Source organism: Vitis riparia, chromosome 12 (assembly GCF_004353265.1).
Source record: "Vitis riparia cultivar Riparia Gloire de Montpellier isolate 1030 chromosome 12, EGFV_Vit.rip_1.0, whole genome shotgun sequence".
Lineage (NCBI taxonomy): Eukaryota > Viridiplantae > Streptophyta > Magnoliopsida > Vitales > Vitaceae > Vitis > Vitis riparia.
Window position 1 is genome coordinate 4,295,917 of NC_048442.1, and position 19,478 is coordinate 4,315,394.

At 36.1% G+C, this 19,478-nt stretch overlaps 1 protein-coding gene and 2 pseudogenes across 1 annotated transcript; all 3 read left to right on the forward strand.

Moving 5' to 3' along the window:
- The first annotated feature begins 1,778 nt into the window (after positions 1 to 1,778).
- LOC117926278 lies at positions 1,779 to 3,471 on the forward strand (annotated as a pseudogene).
- Positions 3,472 to 10,576: 7,105 nt separating this feature from the next.
- LOC117926868 lies at positions 10,577 to 12,258 on the forward strand (annotated as a pseudogene).
- Positions 12,259 to 12,492: 234 nt separating this feature from the next.
- On the forward strand, positions 12,493 to 13,800 carry LOC117926869 (putative disease resistance protein At3g14460). Its single transcript, XM_034846163.1, has one exon. The coding sequence runs from the start codon at positions 12,493 to 12,495 to the stop codon at positions 13,798 to 13,800; it is 1,308 nt and encodes a 435-aa protein (XP_034702054.1).
- The last annotated feature ends 5,678 nt before the right edge of the window (positions 13,801 to 19,478 follow it).

Sequence of the window (19,478 nt, forward strand, 5' to 3'; positions counted from 1 at the left end):
CAATAATTCTTTTTATTCAATTTTTGACTCTTCGGTGTCTAAAAAGTCCTAATGTCTGTTTGAAACCGTTTGTGAGAACGGTTTTCTTTTCTCATGAATAAAAAATATAAAAAGTATGTTCGGTAATAAAAAACTATTCATTATTTTCTTTTCTTAATAACAAAAAAATATTCTTTAGTTTCTCTGCTTTTTTTACTTATTTTTTAAGAATTATTTTAAGAAATAATTATATAAAATGATTAAAAATAAAATATTAGATATTAAAATTATTTTTTAAAAATATTAAAAATAAGTTAAAAGTATTTTAGGTTTTTAAACAAACTTTTTTCTACTAAATTCAAAGAACAATTTTAAAAAACTGTTCTAAAAAACTATAGGTTTATTTGGTAATTTTTTTTCTACAACAATTTTTTGTTTTCAAAAAAAAAAAGAAAAAAAAAAGAAAACACATATAATAACAAAAATTGTTTTTTGTTTCCTATTATTGAGAATAGAAAATATGATGTTTTCAGATAAAATATTTAATTATTACCTTTTTTTTGTTTTTCTTTATTTTTTAGGGTGGTTTAAAAAATAATTATATAAATATATAAAATAATTAAAAAAAAAATATTAGATATAAAAATTATTTTTAAAAGTATTAAAAATATGTTAAAAATATTTTAGGTTTCTAACAGACTTTCGAAGAACAATTTTAAAAGTTATTTTTCAGAACTGTTTTGAAAAACAATTTCCAAACTGGTCTTAACTCTTACCTTCCTAAATTTCAATTATTATTATTATTATTATTAATTAATGTGATGTGATTTTTAGGCACATTATCATTGGATTGGAAAAAATGGACACGTGACTCAAAAGTTTTGACATATACTATTGGTAACTCATAATATAATTTTTTGATGATATTAATACCTAAATTTTCTATATTCATTTTATATATGATTTGTATGTGTTGATAACAATACTCAAATCCATGTTTTTTTTTTCTTTCAAATAAGCATTATTTAGTCAATGCAACATATCAACACATTTTTTAGTTCATACTAATATTAAATGATTATATTTTTCATTTAATTTGATTTAGGTTTTACAAAGAGAAAATTTTAAAAAAATTTCTCTTAATTATATAAAAAGAATAAATGTAAAAAATTAGTTGTTGGAGATGATAATGATAAATTACTTATTTATTATTATTATTATTATTATGAGAATTTCTAATTTGTGATATTTTTAGAAATATATCAATTATTAATTATAAAATATTTTATTATTTATTATATAAGATAAGAACTAATGTAATTTTTTTGTGGATTAAGATATTGATTTTTAATATGTATTAATAATAAGTTATTTAACACTTAATATAATTAAAATATTTAATAAATAATTAAATTAAGAACTAATACTATCAAATCATATTTAGAGCCATATTAAATTAAGATGTATTTATATTTAATTAAGAAAAGGGAAAAAAAAAACTTAATCGTATAAGCAGCAATGAATCAACTAACAGTGAAAAAATCAAGAATTAATAGATTAAAAGGATGAAATAATGTTAAATTTATGAATTTAATTATTTTTGTATTTTTGTTTGAAAAATAATTTATTTTTGACATAAATTTTTTTATTATTTTAAATATTTATACATAAATTTTAAAAGAGAGAATTATTTTTACAGTAAAATAATGAGGGTATTTTTGGTAAGGTAAAAGAAAGAATGGATGGATTAATTTCAAATATTGGGTTATCTTTTAATCAAATAACCCAAAAATCAATTTTCTCGCAATTTGGGCAGGATTTTCCTGGTTTGTTTGGTAACTCAGAAAATAATGCAAGCCCTTGTTTAAATAAATTCTCTTCTTTGCAGAGAAGTCGAAAGCACCATCCACGCCGGTGTCATCATCGGCAGCCATGGAGTTCCAGGTGAAGCATGCATCCGGTTCACCGTCGTCCTCAACCTCCACAGACGCAAATTCCAACTCCAACCCCATCAACCAAGATCCAATGCAGTCATGGTGGGAGTCCATCTCTAAAGCCGCGCTCGCATTCACGCCCTCTCCTCCATCCTCTCTTCTCCCTCACCTTCCATCTCCTCCCTTGCCGACTCCGACCGCCCCGCTCGATCTCTCCTCCAATCCCCAGACGTATACGACGCCGTGTGCTCCTCCCTCTTCTCCCCTCAATCCGGATCGGGCCCTGACCCCATCTGCCAGTGGCTCTACGAAACCTTCCAGTCCTCTGACCCCGATCTCCGCCTCGTCGCCCTCTCATTTATTCCTCTTGTCTCCGGCCTCTACCCTCTCGTCCGTCGATTCGTCCCGAGCCGCCTCCCTGGCCGGGTTCGAGGCGGTTCTGCTAGCTCTCTACGCTTCCGAGTTGAAGGCCCGTGGCGGAAAGCCGGTGTCAATATCCATTCCTGATCTTTCTCAGCCGTCTCTGTACCATACTCCGAGGAGTAGGCCGAGTTCGATGGCTCCGACAGGGCATTTTATCGGGTTGGCATCGCCGCCGCTGGAGCCGCAGAGCGAGGTGAAGTCAACCAAAAGGGCGTGCATTGTGGGGGTGGCGCTGGATTGCTACTACAAGCAGATTTCGCAGATGCCGAGCTGGTCGAAGCTGGACCTCTGCCGGTTCGCGGCGGCGTGGGCCGGGCAGAACTGCCCTTGCAAAGCCGAGTTTGATCGTGATGAGGATGCGGAGATTGATGGGTTTTCAGAGATTAGGGTTTTGGAAGGCGATGAGGTTGAGGGGTGTGTGGAGGATGTGGGGAAATTGAGGATTGCGGAGGAACGTTCCAATTCGGGTTCCGAAGGGGCAAGGATTCCACTGCCTTGGGAGCTTTTGCAGCCTACATTGCGGATTATCGGTCACTGTCTGTTGGCTCCTCTCAATTCGCAAGATGTGAAAGATGCCGCATCAGTGGCAGTGAGGTGTTTGTATGCCAGGGCTTCTCACGATTTGCTTCCACAGGCAATCTTGGCCACGCGGAGCCTGGTTCAGCTTGATAAGAGAGCGCGGGAGGCCGCCAAGGCTGCAGCAGCTGCAAATCCAGCTTCTAATTCTAACACACCTAGCAAAGCTAAGAAACCCGAAGTCTTTTTGGTGGCAAAATGATATCTTCCTTTGAAGCAAACATTTTTTAACAGATGCCTACATTCTTGTGTACATTTGTTGATGCGTAAGCTTGTGACTTTGCTTTGATCTTATTGCATTCAGTTTCTCTGCGAGGGAGAGAGTGCTGAATGTGCAGAGGATGCATTTCTATTGTTTTTCATATTCATATTGGTCAATGGTGATTTCCTCTGTACTGCTTAGTTTGAAACACCATATGCCTTGTCTCTTCTAGATCCTCATAGGAAAATTTTTAATTAGAACCAATTGCTTATTGTTTATGCTCTTAAATTGATTATTTAGATTCTTGTGCTGGACAAATATTTGATTCATAGATGTTAATCATTCTTTACGGGTTGATGATTCAGACTAATGCGAGAAAGCATGTGGAATTGGTCTGTTTACTTGTAAAATATGGGATAGAATTTTGAAATTTTAAGGATGGTAGTAATGGAAGGAAGGAAAGTAGGATGGTAATGGTTTTCTTGCAGGCGGTTATGACACGTAGGTGGTGCTTATGTCTAAAAATGCCTTTATGCACCTGAAAATTTAGTCTAGAAGAGCAAGATTGTTGTTTAGAATCATGGTCACTAAGAAGTAAAGCACATCAATTAGCCACATCAAACTCAAATCACTTTTTAATTCCATCTTCTTTGGGTACCACCTTCAATGGAAAACCGATGTCTGATTGAGTTTTTTTTTTTTTTTCTTGATAAGCTAAACTAGCCTCAATCTTTATTTTTGTTTGACAAAATGTTGTTGCACTAGATTGATGGAAATGGTTCAAAGCTTCATAATGGGGCCCTTACCTGAAAGTTGGAATAAATCTGTGGCATGGGAAAGTAGCTCTCAGATGGTTATGTTCACCTCTATGCAAATCAGCATCTGATGACAGCCTTGATGTGTATGCTTGCTGGACAAGGGGACTTTCTGGTTGGTGGGATTCAACTTAGAATATAGGTTAGGGAATTTCTAAAAGTCAAATGAGACCTGGTAGTGGCATTGAAAATGTAGAGGTTGAAAAATGTTGTTATGGAATTGGATTGAACAAGTAGGGGTGAGGTTTCTTTGGAACCAAGGTCCTATGTGTAAAGTAAGTTTGTTTGTTTCTATTCTTCTTCTCCATGTTCTTTTCCCTCCTTGTTTGGCTACCATTTACCATTCTCATGTTGTCTGGCAAGCAAACCCCATATGGTTGACGGGTTGAGGGATTGAGCTTATAGTTTGTGAAGCACTGGAGACAAGTTGAGGTGATGAAGCATTCCTGACATTTTGTGGTGTTTTGGTTTTAGAGGTTAATCTAATATGCAATATTGCCATATTAGATGAATTGTCTTTGCTCACCAGGTTAGGCATGCTATTGTGGCACCTGACTAGGGAAAAATTAGGCCTAGGGATATTGTCAGAGAAAAGGACAGCATGTCTAGGGGTTTCTTGGTTTGTGTTGTGACCATGAGTACCTAAGTTCATGGATATTGAATCAGAATTGCTCCTGAGTTGTGTGAAAGTCTCATGAAGACAAAATATTGGATCCTGAGTTTCATAGAAAACCCGGTGGCATGGTGTTGTGCAGAGGAGGCTGTAACAAAATGTACTATTGATATACAAACTCACAATTGAAAAGCCATCTAGGCAGGTGCTGGCCTGAGATTCAAGTGAATCATGTATTTGATGTAAGAATCTGGCTGATATACCGAACTCAGAATCAATGGTGCCAGTGAACACATAAAGTCCTTTTAGAAGTGCCTGGTGCACTCCACGCTTACTTTCATGCCACTGGACAGCAAGGGGCTTCAACCTTACCTCTCTTGAACAATTACACATCATAAAGTGCCTTGAAACATTGCAGATCTCCAACTACCCTAAGCTCCAAACTCGACAAATAGAGACTGCCCATCTCCCTCTCTTGCGTGAAATCAAGAACTGCCCTTGGCAGAAACATTGGCACTGAGTTAAAAAAGGGGAAGATTGGTGGCATATGGCTCAGATTCCGCGCGTATTGATAGACGATGTGCTATTTTGATAATGTTGAGACCATATCAATGGACAATCAGGTACTCTTGCTGTATGTTCTAAATCGTTTTCTTCAAAAAGCATGATGCCACTCTATTAACCAAACTTGTGTTGTATTCCCTTCCCTCCCCCCTCCCCCTTTTTCGGGTTAGCTTGTGCTTCCTCACTCTGAGATTCTGATTATTGATCCTGGTCTCAATCTTTCCATTAACAATCTTTTAAGATTCCCTTGCCTACAGGTGGATAGTATACTTTTTGGGTCTCAAATTTATTTTCCATTGGCTTAATGAAATTCAGAATCCACTAAATACATAAGTGTATCATATCTCTTTGTAAGGGACAAGTTTGAGCTCTTTATCTATTCTTTTAATTTATTTAATTATTTAATTACCACTTGGCGCTCTTTGCAAATGTCCTTCCAAATAAGCAACAAACTACTCTTTGTAACACTTCTACCTAATATTTCTATCATAAATGTTTTTATTAAGAATCAAAATTAATATTTTGAATATAAATATAAAAAAAAGGCATCTTGAAAGTATTTTTAATAACAAAAAAATTAAAAAAATGTTTATCAAATATTAATCCAAAAATCGCTTTAAATGATTTTTTGAGTTTTGAGCAAAAAGAACATATTTGAAAAAACAAATTCCCAAACTAAACCTTCAAATAAAATAATTCTCAAAGTAACACATCTCAATTATTTGAATATCCATATTGCTTGAGAATTTTAATATTTTTTTTTTGGTCACAAAACCATAGTTACTATCCAAAAAAACCTTCATTTTCACATGCTAATCAAATTTGGTACTCTACCATCTTAAAAATGGCATTTTAGTGTCATCTCATGCCCATGGACTTTCTTCTTTTTCCAATTGGTTTGTTCCCTACAAAAGCACAAAATTATTAGATTAAATAAATGAATAAAAGGGGCGTTTTAGAAAATGATAAATAATAAAAATAATAAAAAGAAAATAAACGAAATAATAAATAAAATAAATAAATAAATTATAATAAAAAATCAAGTGTCATGTAGGCCATGTAAGAATGTCATGCAACCATGCAAACCATACAAAAATGCAATCCATTCCAGCCATGCAAACATGCAAAAATTACCTGAAAGGCGACTTAAGTGAGATAGAGTGTGCCTAGATAAGCCTAAGTGGGCCAAGTGCATCTAAATGGGCCTAGGGTGCCTAAGTGGGCTTAAGGTGGTGCCTAATGGGCCAAATGTATCTAAATGGGCGTAGAGTGCCTAAGTGGGCCTAAGGTGGTATCTAATGGACCAAGTGCATCTAAATGGGCCTAACAAAAAAGGAAAAAAAAAAAAAAAAACCTAAGTCTAAATTAAGGCTGCCCAGAATCACAATGGGGTCAAATGAGTCCCTCAACCATAGTCTCCAAGGTGGTGTCTAATGGGCCATCGAGGAATTATTTGTAAAGTGCCAAATGAACATGTAATAGGACATGTGCTAGTAGGACAAAATAGAGGGTCTACACATATTTACTACATGAATACAATTATACCTAACCTGAATTCGTTAAAATTCATATTGCCTTCAGGTGATGTTCTCGTGTCATATCAAAATTGCCAACCCCAAATGGTTTTTCTTACCAAATTGGGAGGTTGTCAATGGTAATACCTCATTTACTACACAATCTCCATGCAAACCTAAGATTTCATAAATTCATCAAGATTAACAAAAATAGTTTTGTCACCGCTCATGTGGTTACTACAGTCATGATCAAGATACCAAACACTTTACAGTGGCAGTGAGATAAGAAATAAACAAAATTTCTTCTTTCATTATTTCATCATCATCCTTTTCTTCATGGAGATTTGCATTATTATAAGACTTGTACAGATATCCTTTTTTTTCTATGCTTGTATTTCTTTTCAAATTAATCAAGCAACAAAGAATATTAGGATTTTGTTTTTCACACCAACAATGGTTTTCAACACGACGACCTTTCTTTTTACAATTATAGCAAGTGGGGAGACCGTCATTACCTCCATTGAAGTGCTTCTCATTGAATTGACTTTGGTTTCCATTTTGCTTATTTTTTCTTGAGCCATAATTTTTCCCTCTACCATGATGCTTTTCGTCTCCTCCATTGGTGCCCTTTTAAGATGAGCCTTTGACTAGAAAGCTTGCTCATCTCAGGTTTCAACAAACCTGCCCAACATTTCTTCATGCATTTTCAAAGAACCCTTTAGATTAGTAAAAGATATATAATTGGTGGGTGGGTATGAAGTCCCTCTGGCTTGATGTGAACTACCAAGTCTACCAAAGAATTTCAACCAAGGAAAATGGTGTTGAACGACCAAATCCCTAATTAAACTTCGAATCCCAAGGTTATGGTCTTTTTTGATTTCATATAGTATTGAAAATACCATTTTTCTTTTTCATTTTGTCCAAAGCATCCACAGTAGCAAAGGCTTGCTTAGTAATGATTCTTGAAAATGGTTTTTATTTTTATAAAACATTTTTGATAGAAAATAATTTTTGAGAATTTAATCTAAACATAAGTTTTTTTATAACAAATTTAATATGTTTTTAGTTATTTTTGTAACAATTAAAAAGATGTAAGACACTTTGAAAACTTTTGAATTATAGTACTTTTATGAAAAATAAACCAATAAAACTATTTTCCACATTTTCATTTTCAAATAGAATTTTATTCCTCAAAATAACTAAGAATTGTTTTTCAAAATTTTCCAAACAAATCCATAGTATCTATATATAAAAAAATTTCATGCATTAACGATTTTATTGTAATTCAATACAAGAATCATAATCCATCTAGAAATTGCATGTAGTTCCTTCTAATTAATTAAGGTTTTAAAAATTGAACCCAATTGGACAATTCAACTTGTTGGAATATCGACCAATCATCCTACTGTTAAGAAATTGAACAATCTTACCCTTTAAATTGATAGTAAACCACTTGAACTATTGACTTTGTTAAATAACCAAAATTTCTAAAAATTTAAATTTATAGAATTTATCTTCAATATGCATATTATGCTCTTACCAGCCTCGCTCATGTGCCACAACGTGGAGAGATAAACAATATAAATAATTATTCAATAAGACCTCCTACCGAATTAAACTCTAATACTATTTTGAATAACCAATTTATTAAAAGCTTAATGTCACGGACTTAGTCGTTCACTAAGCTCGTGTGACACTTAGACAAGCCAAGACGCTTGATCTTGCTAAGTCAGCCTTGCTCCTAATGCTTAGCTTGCTCGGCTAAGACACTCGCGACTCGAAAGCTTAAGAAGCTTGGTAGGCAACTCTTGAAAGAATGGAAGCTTTCACTAACTCAAGAAAACCTTTACAAGTGCTTGGATGCTCACTTGCTTGGTGCCTTGGCCAAATGAGGCCCTCACCTATTTATAGGCACCAATGGAACTCTCTAGAACCTTGGAGGGTTCCTTACAACTCAAGACTATTCTAGAATGTCCTACACCATTCTAGGTACAAGCCTATATACAAGTATATACAAGAGTCTTCTAGATTTCTCTAGAAAGTCCCGAACTCCTCTCGTGCCTTCCACCATGGTGTAGAATTGTGTGGATTCCTCCAGGCTTCTCTAGAACTTTCCACACTCTTCCCACTCTAGGAGTCTCTAGAAGCTTCCTGGCTCTATATAAGGCCATGGGGAGGCTCATTTGAATAAGCTTGTGACATTAAGCAAGCCTAGCCGCTTAAATTAGTTGGTCCTATAAGAATTAGTTGAACACTATTGGGTATTTTTCTTCTATTTCCTAGGTTGCTATACCTTATTTTTTGTTTCTTGAAATATCTATATATATATATATATATATTATATATATATCTGCATTGCCCCCACTTGCTTTCCCCTTAAATGTAAAAGTGGCAACCATTTCCATTTTTCCCCTAAACTGGTTTATATATATATATATATATATATATATATATATAAAATGAATATACTGGATATTCATTTATATATTCACACTAAAGTATTAACAAGATTTATACAATATAAAATGAAAAAAATAAATAGAAAAATCTTCTTCTATTTTTTTATATATAATATATTCTTTTAATAATTAAATATAATATTTTTACTAACTAGTAAAATAAAAATATTAATAAATTTATATTTTATTCTTATCATGATTTAATATAATAATATTAAACATAAAATGGTAAAATATTTCAATTATTTTAAATGTTTACAAATAATTTTAATTTTTGTGAGTTATTTTTAATTATGTATAAGTTATATATTTATAATATCATCCTCTAATTATGATCCGACCAAGATTTAACCGTTGATCCAAATCAAAACCTGATAATTTTTTTTGATTTGATGATCAATCCGATGAGAAAAATATTTATATTAGCCCTAAAAAATTGTTAGTTTCACCTTACTTGTATATTAAGCTCACAATAAAAGTAGATTTTCATAATTTTTTTTATATAAATCTCACTTAATCCTCAAAATACCTTGATTTACAACCAAAACTTTTCATTCAATCAATAATGAAATCCAGAAAAAGTCAGAAGATGGCTATCATGAAGCTTCAATTAAGTCTACGTTTTTATCACAATGGAAGGAAAATCATGTACAAAGGATGAAAATCTTCAATCGAATTTTCATTTTCTATATATTGACCAATGAAGAGCAAAGAAAGTTGGCATATGGGGGTCTGCCATGAAAACTTTGGAACCAAGTTCCTGTACCATCAAGAAGTTGTATTTTCTCTATAATCCTTTCTGGTTTGGAGGTTTCATTTTGGGTCTGCTTACTTCTTCTTCCCTATTCATCTTTCACTTCCTTTGCAAGAGAAACAGAAATGGCAGGGGCTTTAGTTGGAGGTGCGTTTCTCTCAGCTTCTCTCCAAGTTCTATTTGACAGGTTGGCTTCTCGCGAGGTTGTGAGCTTCATTCGGGGCAGAAGCTCAGCGATGCGCTCCTGAAGAAGTTGGAAAGAAGTTGCTGGTCGTCCATGAAGTGCTCAACGATGCTGAGGTCAAACAGTTTACAAATCCATATGTGAAGAAGTGGCTGGTCTTGCTTAAAGAGGCCGTGTATGATGCGGAGGACATATTGGATGAGATCGCCACAGAGGCTTTGCGACACAAGGTGGAAGCTGTGCAGTCCCAAACCAGCACAAGTCAGGTGGGTAACATCATGGACATGTCAACCTGGGTTCTCGCTCCATTTGATGGTCAGGGCATAGAGTCTAGGGTGGAGGAGATCATTGATAGACTAGAAGATATGACACGAGACAGAGACGTCCTTCGGTTGAAAGAAGGTGATGGCGAGAAACTGTCACAAAGGTGGCCTCCACTTCTTTGGTAGATGAATCTCTTGTCTATGGCAGGGATCAAATTAAGGAGGAGATGGTTCAACTGTTGCTGTCCGATAATGCAAGGAGTACTGATGCGATGGGTGTGATCTCCATAGTCGGAATGGGTGGCACAGGCAAAACCACACTTGCCCAGCTGCTCTACAATGACCAAAGGGTGAAGGAACACTTCGATCTCAAGGCATGGGTTTGTGTTTCCGAAGATTTGATCCTATCAGAGTTACGAAAACAATTCTCGAGGCAATCAATTCATCCACGTCCAATACCACTGATCTAAATCTACTTCAGGTTCAACTGAAGGAGAGAATTAATATGAAGAAATTTTTACTTGTCCTGGATGATGTTTGGAACGAAGACTCTTGTGACTGGGATGCGCTACGAACTCCACTGATTGTCGGGGCCAAAGGGAAGCAAGATTATTGTAACTACGCGAAGCACCAATGTTGCATTTGCCATGCGTGCAGTCCATACTCATTGTTTAGGTGGGTTATCCTCTGAAGATGGTTGGTCCCTGTTCAAAAAACTTGCATTTGAAAGTTGGAGACTCAAGTGGGCATCCACAACTAGAAGCAATCGGAGAAAAGATTGTCCACAAGTGCCAAGGTCTACCGCTGGCTATAAAAGCAATGGGGAGTCTCTTACACTCCAAGGTTGAAGCAAGAGAATGGGATGAGGTATTAAACAGTGAATTATGGGATTGCCCACAAATGCGGTTTCTTCCTGCTCTGAGGTTGAGTTATTATTACCTGCCTTCACATCTAAAACGCTGTTTTTCTTATTGTTCAATCTTCCCAACGACTACAAATTCGAAAGGAGAAGCTAGTTTTGTTATGGATGGCAGAAGGTTTGTTGGAACAATCAAAAAGCAAGAAAAGAATGGAAGAGGTAGGTAATTTGTACTTTCAAGAACTTCTATCAAAGTCCTTTTTCCAAAATTCAATAAGAAATAAGTCATGTTTTGTAATGCACGACCTCGTTAATGACTTGGCACAATTGGCATCCCTAGAATTTTCTGTTTCTTTGGAGGATGGTAAGATACACAGAGTCTCGGAGAAACTCATCATTTGTCATATTTGATTAGTGGATATGATGTATATGAGAGATTTGATCCACTTTCTCAAATGAAGTGTCTCCGAACATTTTTACCAAGAAGAAAATATTATTATTCATACTTGAGTAATAGAGTTTTACATCATCTATTGCCGGAAATGAAATGTTTACGAGTGTTGTGTTGAATAATTATCGTATTATTGATTTGCCTCATTCGATTGAGAAGTTGAAACACTTGAGCTACTTGAATCTCTCAATGACAACGATACAAAAGTTGCCTGAATCAGTTTGTAACTTATACAATTTACAAACAATGATGTTATCAAGATGTTATTGGCTTGTTGAATTACCCTCAAGGATGGAAAAATTGATTAATTTGCGCTACCTTGATATTCGTTATACTTCTTCGGTGAAAGAGATGCCAAGTGAGATATGTAAGTTAAAGAATTTACAGTCACTTTCTACATTTATGTGGGCCAAAATGGTGGGTTAAGATTGGGAGCATTGAGGGAGCTTTCGGGAAGTCTTGTCATTTCAAAGCTGCAGAATGTAGTATGTGATAGGGATGCATTAGAAGCTAATATGAAGGATAAAAAGTACCTTGATGAGTTGAAGTTTGAGTGGGATAATGAGAACACTGATGTTGGTGTTGTGCAAAATAGAAGGGATATACTTACAGCTTACAGCCACATACAAACCTCAAGAGACTCCATATCAATTCTTTTAGTGGTTTAAGCTTTCCAGCTTGGGTAGGAGATCCTTCATTCTTCAATCTTGTTGACCTGGGCTTCAGAATTGTAACAATTGCTCGTCATTGCCACCACTCGGGCAGCTACCCTCTCTTAAACATCTTTCTATCTTAGAAATGAAAGGAGTTAAAATGGTGGGTAGTGAATTTTATGGGAATGCTTTTCCTACAACACAATTAAGCCCTCCTTCCCGTCCCTACAAACTCTAAGGTTCGAGAGGATGTACAACTGGGAGAAATGGTTATGTTGTGGATGCAGACGTGGCGAATTCCCTCGTCTTCAGCAGCTTTGTATAAATGAATGTCCCAAACTCACTGGGAAATTACCAAAACAGCTTCGTTCATTGAAGAAACTTGAAATCAGTAGTTCCGAGTTGGTTGTGGGCTCCCTCCGAGCTCCTCAAATCCGTGAAAGGAAAATGGGGTATCATGGTAAATTTCGGTTGAAAAGGCCAGCTGGTGGGTTCACTGATCTCCAAACTTCAGAAATTGAAATTTCAGACATCTCTCAATTGGAGGAACTGCCACCACGAATACAGACGCTAAGAATCAGAGAATGTGATTCGATAGAGTGGGTATTGGAGGAGGGAATGCTACAAGGAAGCACATGTCTTCTCCAACATTTGCACATCACAAGTTGTCGTTTCTCCAGACCCTTGCACAGTGTTGGTTTACCCACCACATTGAAGTCACTAATTATCTGGGAGTGTACCAAACTGGAGTTTCTCCTGCCTGCGCTATTGACATCCCACCTTCCATTCCTTGAATATTTATACATTTTTTATGTTACCAGCCGTAATTCTTTCTCATTATCTTTCTCATTAAGCATCTTCCCACGGTTGACTCATTTGCACATCCTTGAATTTGAAGGGCTTGCATTCCTCTCCATCTCCATTTCAGAGGGGGATCCCACTTCTCTTAATCGTTTGGATATCCGAAAGTGCCCTGATCTTGTATATATTGAATTGCCCGCTCTTGAGTCAGCACACAATTATATCTTCAGATGCAGGAAGCTGAAGTTGCTGGCGCACACACACTCATCGTTGCAGGAATTGAGGTTAATAGATTGTCCAGAATTGTGGTTTCAGAAAGATGGTTTGCCCTCCGACCTACGTGAAGTTGAAATTTCATCCTGCAACCAACTCACATCTCAGGTGGACTGGGGTTTGCAAAGACTGGCCTCTCTTACAAAATTCACAATCAGTGGTGGATGCCAAGACATGGAATCATTTCCCAAGGAATCCCTACTGCCCTCCACACTTTCCTCTCTTAACATATCTGGTCTTCCGAATCTCAAGTCTCTGGACAGCAAGGGGCTACAACAACTTACCTCTCTAACAACATTATCCATCTCCGATTGCCCTAAGTTCCAATCCTTCGGAGAAGAGGGGCTTCAACATCTTACCTCTCTTGAAAAATTAAAGATGGACTCCCTCCCTGTGCTCGAATCCTTGAGAGAAGTAGGTCTTCAACACCTCACCTCTCTTAAAAAATTGTCTATCTCCAATTGCAACATCTCCAATGCTTGACAAAAGAGAGACTGCCAAACTCCCTCTCTCGTCTGAAAATCAAGAGTTGTCCTTTGCTGGAGCATGGGTGCCAGTTTGAGAAAGGCCAAGATTGGGAATATATAGCTCACATTCCACGCATAGTGATAGGTGGTGTGCTCTACTAAATTACTCATGAAGGTGGTGATTCCACACACATAATGACTTGGGTGTGCTAAATACCGTCAGTCAGGTACTTGTTCCACATTCCAAAAATATTGATGTGGCAATTAATTAAAGTAGCGAAATTTGTGCGTCCGAATTGCTAATCATTTCTATTGTGGTAATATATTTATGTTTCTCATGTTAACACAAGTCTCCTAATACACAAACTTGTAAGATTTTATTGCCTATGGTCATGAGACAGACATGGTGCCAAGTAGCCCTCCACGTATAAGAGACTTGTGTTCTTGATATATGCCTATGATCTTTCCAATGAAACAATATTTGATGAGTCTCCTCCTAGAAAGGCAGCAGCAAACACACACACCAGAGACTATTCCATTTGAAATTTGTAATGCCCTATGTCAAATTTTGTTGTCTTGTTGTTGGAGATATGAGTATGCAGAGTACTCTGCCCTTTGACTTCAAATTTTTTGCTCATATGCTACAAGCCTGAAAACAAAAAAAAATTACATAAATATTAAGACTAAAAGGGTTTCGCAAGTTTATGTATTTGTTGTGGAATACCAATGATTTAAACACTCGTACATCTTCGAATACCTAGGGTATTGTCTATCTATGTCTATGATGAAATGTGCTTGCAATTTTACCTACATCACAAATAGGCTCTAGGTCTAACTATTGCATGTAAACAATTTCGAATTATATGAATACTTATTTTGATTTTTTGCAAGTTATTTTTTCAAAGGAGTTGAATTAGAATCAAGATATTGTATATTTTCTCCTCTTCCCATCTCATATTAAGTTTCCAAGAAGAACATTAAAGATTTCTTCTGAGAAACACATTTTTTTTTCATAATGAGAAATATATCTAGTAAATGGAAGTAATTTATATGAATTTATTTTACATTTGTGACTTTGAAACAAAACTAGAATCTGAGAATTTATGAAATTAGAAAAAGGGATCCCTCCAAAAGAGCCTATTATTCAATTTGTTTTGGTTACTATTTTAAGTCCAATTTGTGTTTATTTGGAATGGCACCTGCTTCGACTTCACCCTCTACCTTCACCCTTGCATTTTCATGATTCAGCATATTGAGGTCTTCTTGTACTTGCAGAAGAAAGTAGTCAAAGCACCCTTAAGTTTTGGTCATTGGGAACTGTTCTACTTCAATCTTGCCAAGTTCAGGTCAGTTGTGCATGACATCTACTTGTCCTGAGCTCCTCCTTGAAAGAAGTGGATCTTCAACATCTTGTGCTTCAAGATTAAGATTTGATTGTTGGTTCTGGTAACAAGTCTCCTAATACACAAACTTTTAAGATGTTGTTGCCTATGGTCATAACGCATTGTGCCAATCAGCTCTCCAGGTATAATGAGTGACTTGTCTTATTACATATACTCATGAACCTCTAATTCTGTTCCAGGGACTAATTTATTTATATTTACTACAGGCTTTCAATAGGATTTTCTCACTAGACATTTGGCAATGATCTTTCTTCAATGACTCCCCATGGAAGACAACAGCCAAGTTACATGCCCTCAACTCTTTCATTGGTAATTTTCAGCACCCAAGGTCAACTCCCCTTGGACAATCATAATAGTTCTACTCATGGACAATCATAAGAATCTTTATACACTTCTCAACTCTATTCAAGAATTATGCATTAACAAAAGTCAATTTTATGCTCTGTTTGTTTGGTACAAATCAGGAACAAAGATATCAAGAATGAACAAAGATTTCTTCTCAGGTAGCTCATACCAAACAAAGTCACTTATATATTCTCAATGACTCAGTTACGTTACCTTTGGAATGGGCAAAGGCTGATTTCTGATTTTCTCTTACATAAGCATACAGGGGCACATTTATGGTTAGAGAAATTTTTGAATTGCTTTGGTCCATTTTCTGAGGGTACAACAGAGGAGACGCTCTTCGTAATCTGCAAATTACAAGTTGTTTTTACATCATTTTGTAGGTTGTATGAGGTTGAAATGTGCGATATCTTATACCTAACCAGAAAGAAACAGGTATGTTTTCTTTTGGCTTATGCTTTTCAACAAATAAGGATTTGTTACTTAAATTTGTAGCAAAATTATTTCAAAGGTTGTTGGGAATGGAAGGTGGCATGAAGAAGGTTCTGCTCTTTCAGTCCCTAAAAACTTAACTGGAATTGGTCAAGTCTGGTCAAGTTTGAATGAGGTTGCTCTGTATTGGTTTGGCAGTCAGCATTTTACCAGAGATGGTGTTTGCTGTGCTTCTGCTTGCATAAAGTGAGAGATCACCAATTAGTCACATTTGAAAGGCAAGGATACAGGAATATAGCATCTTTGTTATGATTTTGCTGCATTTGTTTCTTTCCTAATTTTGATGTCATTTTGTTCTTGTTTTGGTCTTTCTTAGGTCTTCTGTATACATGGTGTTGCTGTTGGGATGATCACTTAGATCACTCTCATGTACCCTATTCAGAAATCAGAACCAAGATCCTTTTCTTAGAATTGACAATGTTCCTGTGCTTCTCATTGGGGGAATTCCCATTGTTTGTATCAACAGAGTCAGATGTTTAGAAAGATTTTTACATCCTGAAGAATATTGTAACTTGATTTGTTCTCATTCAATTTCCTAATTCTAAATAGAAGGAATGAAGGATGTTATGTTAAGCTTCTTCACTCTCTTTACGCAATAGACAAGTTTGCTCAAGCTCTTAGTTCTAGGGTACCTAATCTGCAAGATATGATCAAATATTACTTTAATTGGAATTTTCCAGAACATTGTTAGTGATGAATTACAGAGCCTTGTTTCCATGTTCCACAACAGCTATGTACTTTAGCTTAAAGTACATAATAAATAAGAAATAGAAAATTAAAGGTGAAACATGAAATCCATTAACTTATACCCCAATGATACCGAAACATGCCTCTGACTAGTTATTCACAGACAGATAATAAACATGTCTTCTATTTCAGATATCTTAGCCAGTCCTTTGACCATCCCTCATGAGTCACCTTCATTAACTGGTGCTGAGAGCTTCTGTAAAGGCGCCTGAAGATGCTGCTGTTTTAGTGCTAGGAAGATGATTTGTATTAAACAAGGAGATGTTGGGTGTGCTACTACCAAAGCTAAGAAACCCAAAATCCTTTTAGTTTCAAAATGATGTCTTCCTCTCAATTAACCATTTGTTAATGGATACATACATCTTTTGTGCATCTGTCCATGTCTTTGTGATTGTTTTCTTTCAGGTGGTTATGACACTTCCAAGTCTAATCACCCTTTAACATCTTCTTGATTGGGGCACCATCTCCAACGGAAAACAAATGTCTGACTCAGTAGTCCTTTGAAACTAGCATCAATCTTTATTGTTTAGTGTCATTGTTGCATGCAAACCTGTGTTTTGCAAATCATGATGAACTATTAGATTGATGGATATCCTTTGGGTTGAGATGGTTCAAAGCTTCATAATACAAAAGACTGGCATGGGAAAGTAGCATTTTATGCTAATTTGCCCTCTTCTTTCAATTAGAGGGTTTTTTTTTTCTTTTTCTTCCAACACAGCAGTTGAAAACAAACACAGAATATTGGGGTCTTCTTGTACTTACCAATGATTATGTGGATTTTTTGAAGTATTTTCTTCCTTGTAAGGCAGAAACATAGAAAAAGTCAAAGCACCTCTCAATATGTGTTTGAAGTACCATTTCGATCTAGCCAATTTCAGGTCAGTTGTAATTGACATCTAAGTGTTCCTTTAAGGGCATATCTACTTGCTCTAAACTCCAATCCTTCACAGAAGTTGATGTTCAACATCTTGTGCTTCAATATTAAGATTGAATTGTCAGTTCTGGTCTCAAATGTCCTGATACACAAATTAACTATGGAGTCATTGTTGCCTATGGTCATAAGACATGGTGCCAAGCAGCTCTCCAGCTATAATAAGTGACTTGTCTTCTTGATATATACTCAAGAGCCTCAAATTCTCTTCCATGGACTAATTTATTGATATTCCCTGCAGGCTTTCCATTTGATTTTATCACTAGACATTTGGAAATGATCTTTCTTTCCAATGAAACAGTACCCCATGGCTCTCCCCATGGAAGACAGCAGCAAAGACACAGACCATCTTGATATATGAATAATCACAATAGTTCTAACCAATTTTGCACCCAATAGCTCCTAATATCTTCATACACTGCAATAATTTATATCCCAAATGAAAGAGAAACTTGAATATGAAACCTAAAAGCAATAATTTATATCCCAAATTTTATAAATATTATTTACAACGTCCCTCTCTTCTATTCATGAAATATTTCTTCATATTAATAACCTTGCATCCTGTGTTCATACTTAAAACAAAAATGTACACCCACTACTATGTACAGGGTGTGTTCATTATTTTCTTCTTTCCACCTCGCAATTAACTTCATTCTTCATGACAAACCAATCACATGTTATCAGTCAGATATGCATACCATTGCCCATGAACATTAACCTACACATGGCTGCTGCCACCACTCTATCAGTCAGATCAATGGCTCCCACCCGCCGGAGTGCCATTTCTGCTAATTTTCTTCCTTGAGGGCCATTCCCTACAAGCACTACTACTCTCGCAGCCAAGTAAACAGCATGGGACACTCTCTCAAACATGGCATCCCCAGCTTGCAGTCTCTTCACCAACATCCTACTCATAACTGCTTTCCTCACTTGAAGCTTGCTGATGTTGGAGGCTTCCTCACCATCTCTTCAAAATCCACTCATGATTTCAACAATTTCTTCAATTCCTGCCTCTTTCAGAACGGTCTAAGAGCTCTGAGACTTCTTGGCCACACCTAACTACCATGTTTTCCATTTCCACAGGGTTGGCTAGTGCTACACAGTTTAAGATTAGCATCCATCAAAGCTTAGACAATTAAGGAGCAAAAGAATGAACTCCAAAAATGGAAAAATGAGCAAGCAGATATAAGGATGGGTCATTGGAACTCAACTAGGACAAAATTTTCCTTTCCCTGGAAAAAATCAACTATTTCATGGCAGGAGCCCATTTGTCTCAGTAATGTGGAGAGCTCTAATACAACCGGCTTATGTATTCATGGCAGAAGTGTGTCGACAAATATTAACCTGTAAGGAATTTTGTACAACATAGCTTTGACACATTGAGGATTTTGGTTATGGCCAAATGATGGAACAGTGTGCCCAAAAATATTTCTCAAGGGCCAAGCTAATTACAGTTCCACTTTTTCCTTCTTTACCACTGTCCTTTTTTCCTTCATGCCCTCAAATCCAAAGTACTCTGAATTTATAGATAATCTATAAAGGGCCATCAAATGATGTGGAAAGAATGTGTGTGGATGTCAAACTACAAATTCAATAATAATTTGAATTTTGTTGGAGACTTGGATTTGCGGATGCATCATTTGATTGATTGACGATATTTTCTTAAGCTATAACCCCAGTAGTCAATAACAGGGATTGATAAGATTCAGGATGACATTGGTCTACAGCCGCCCTAAGCTCCAGTACCTGACAAAAGTTATTGACAAGAGTCTT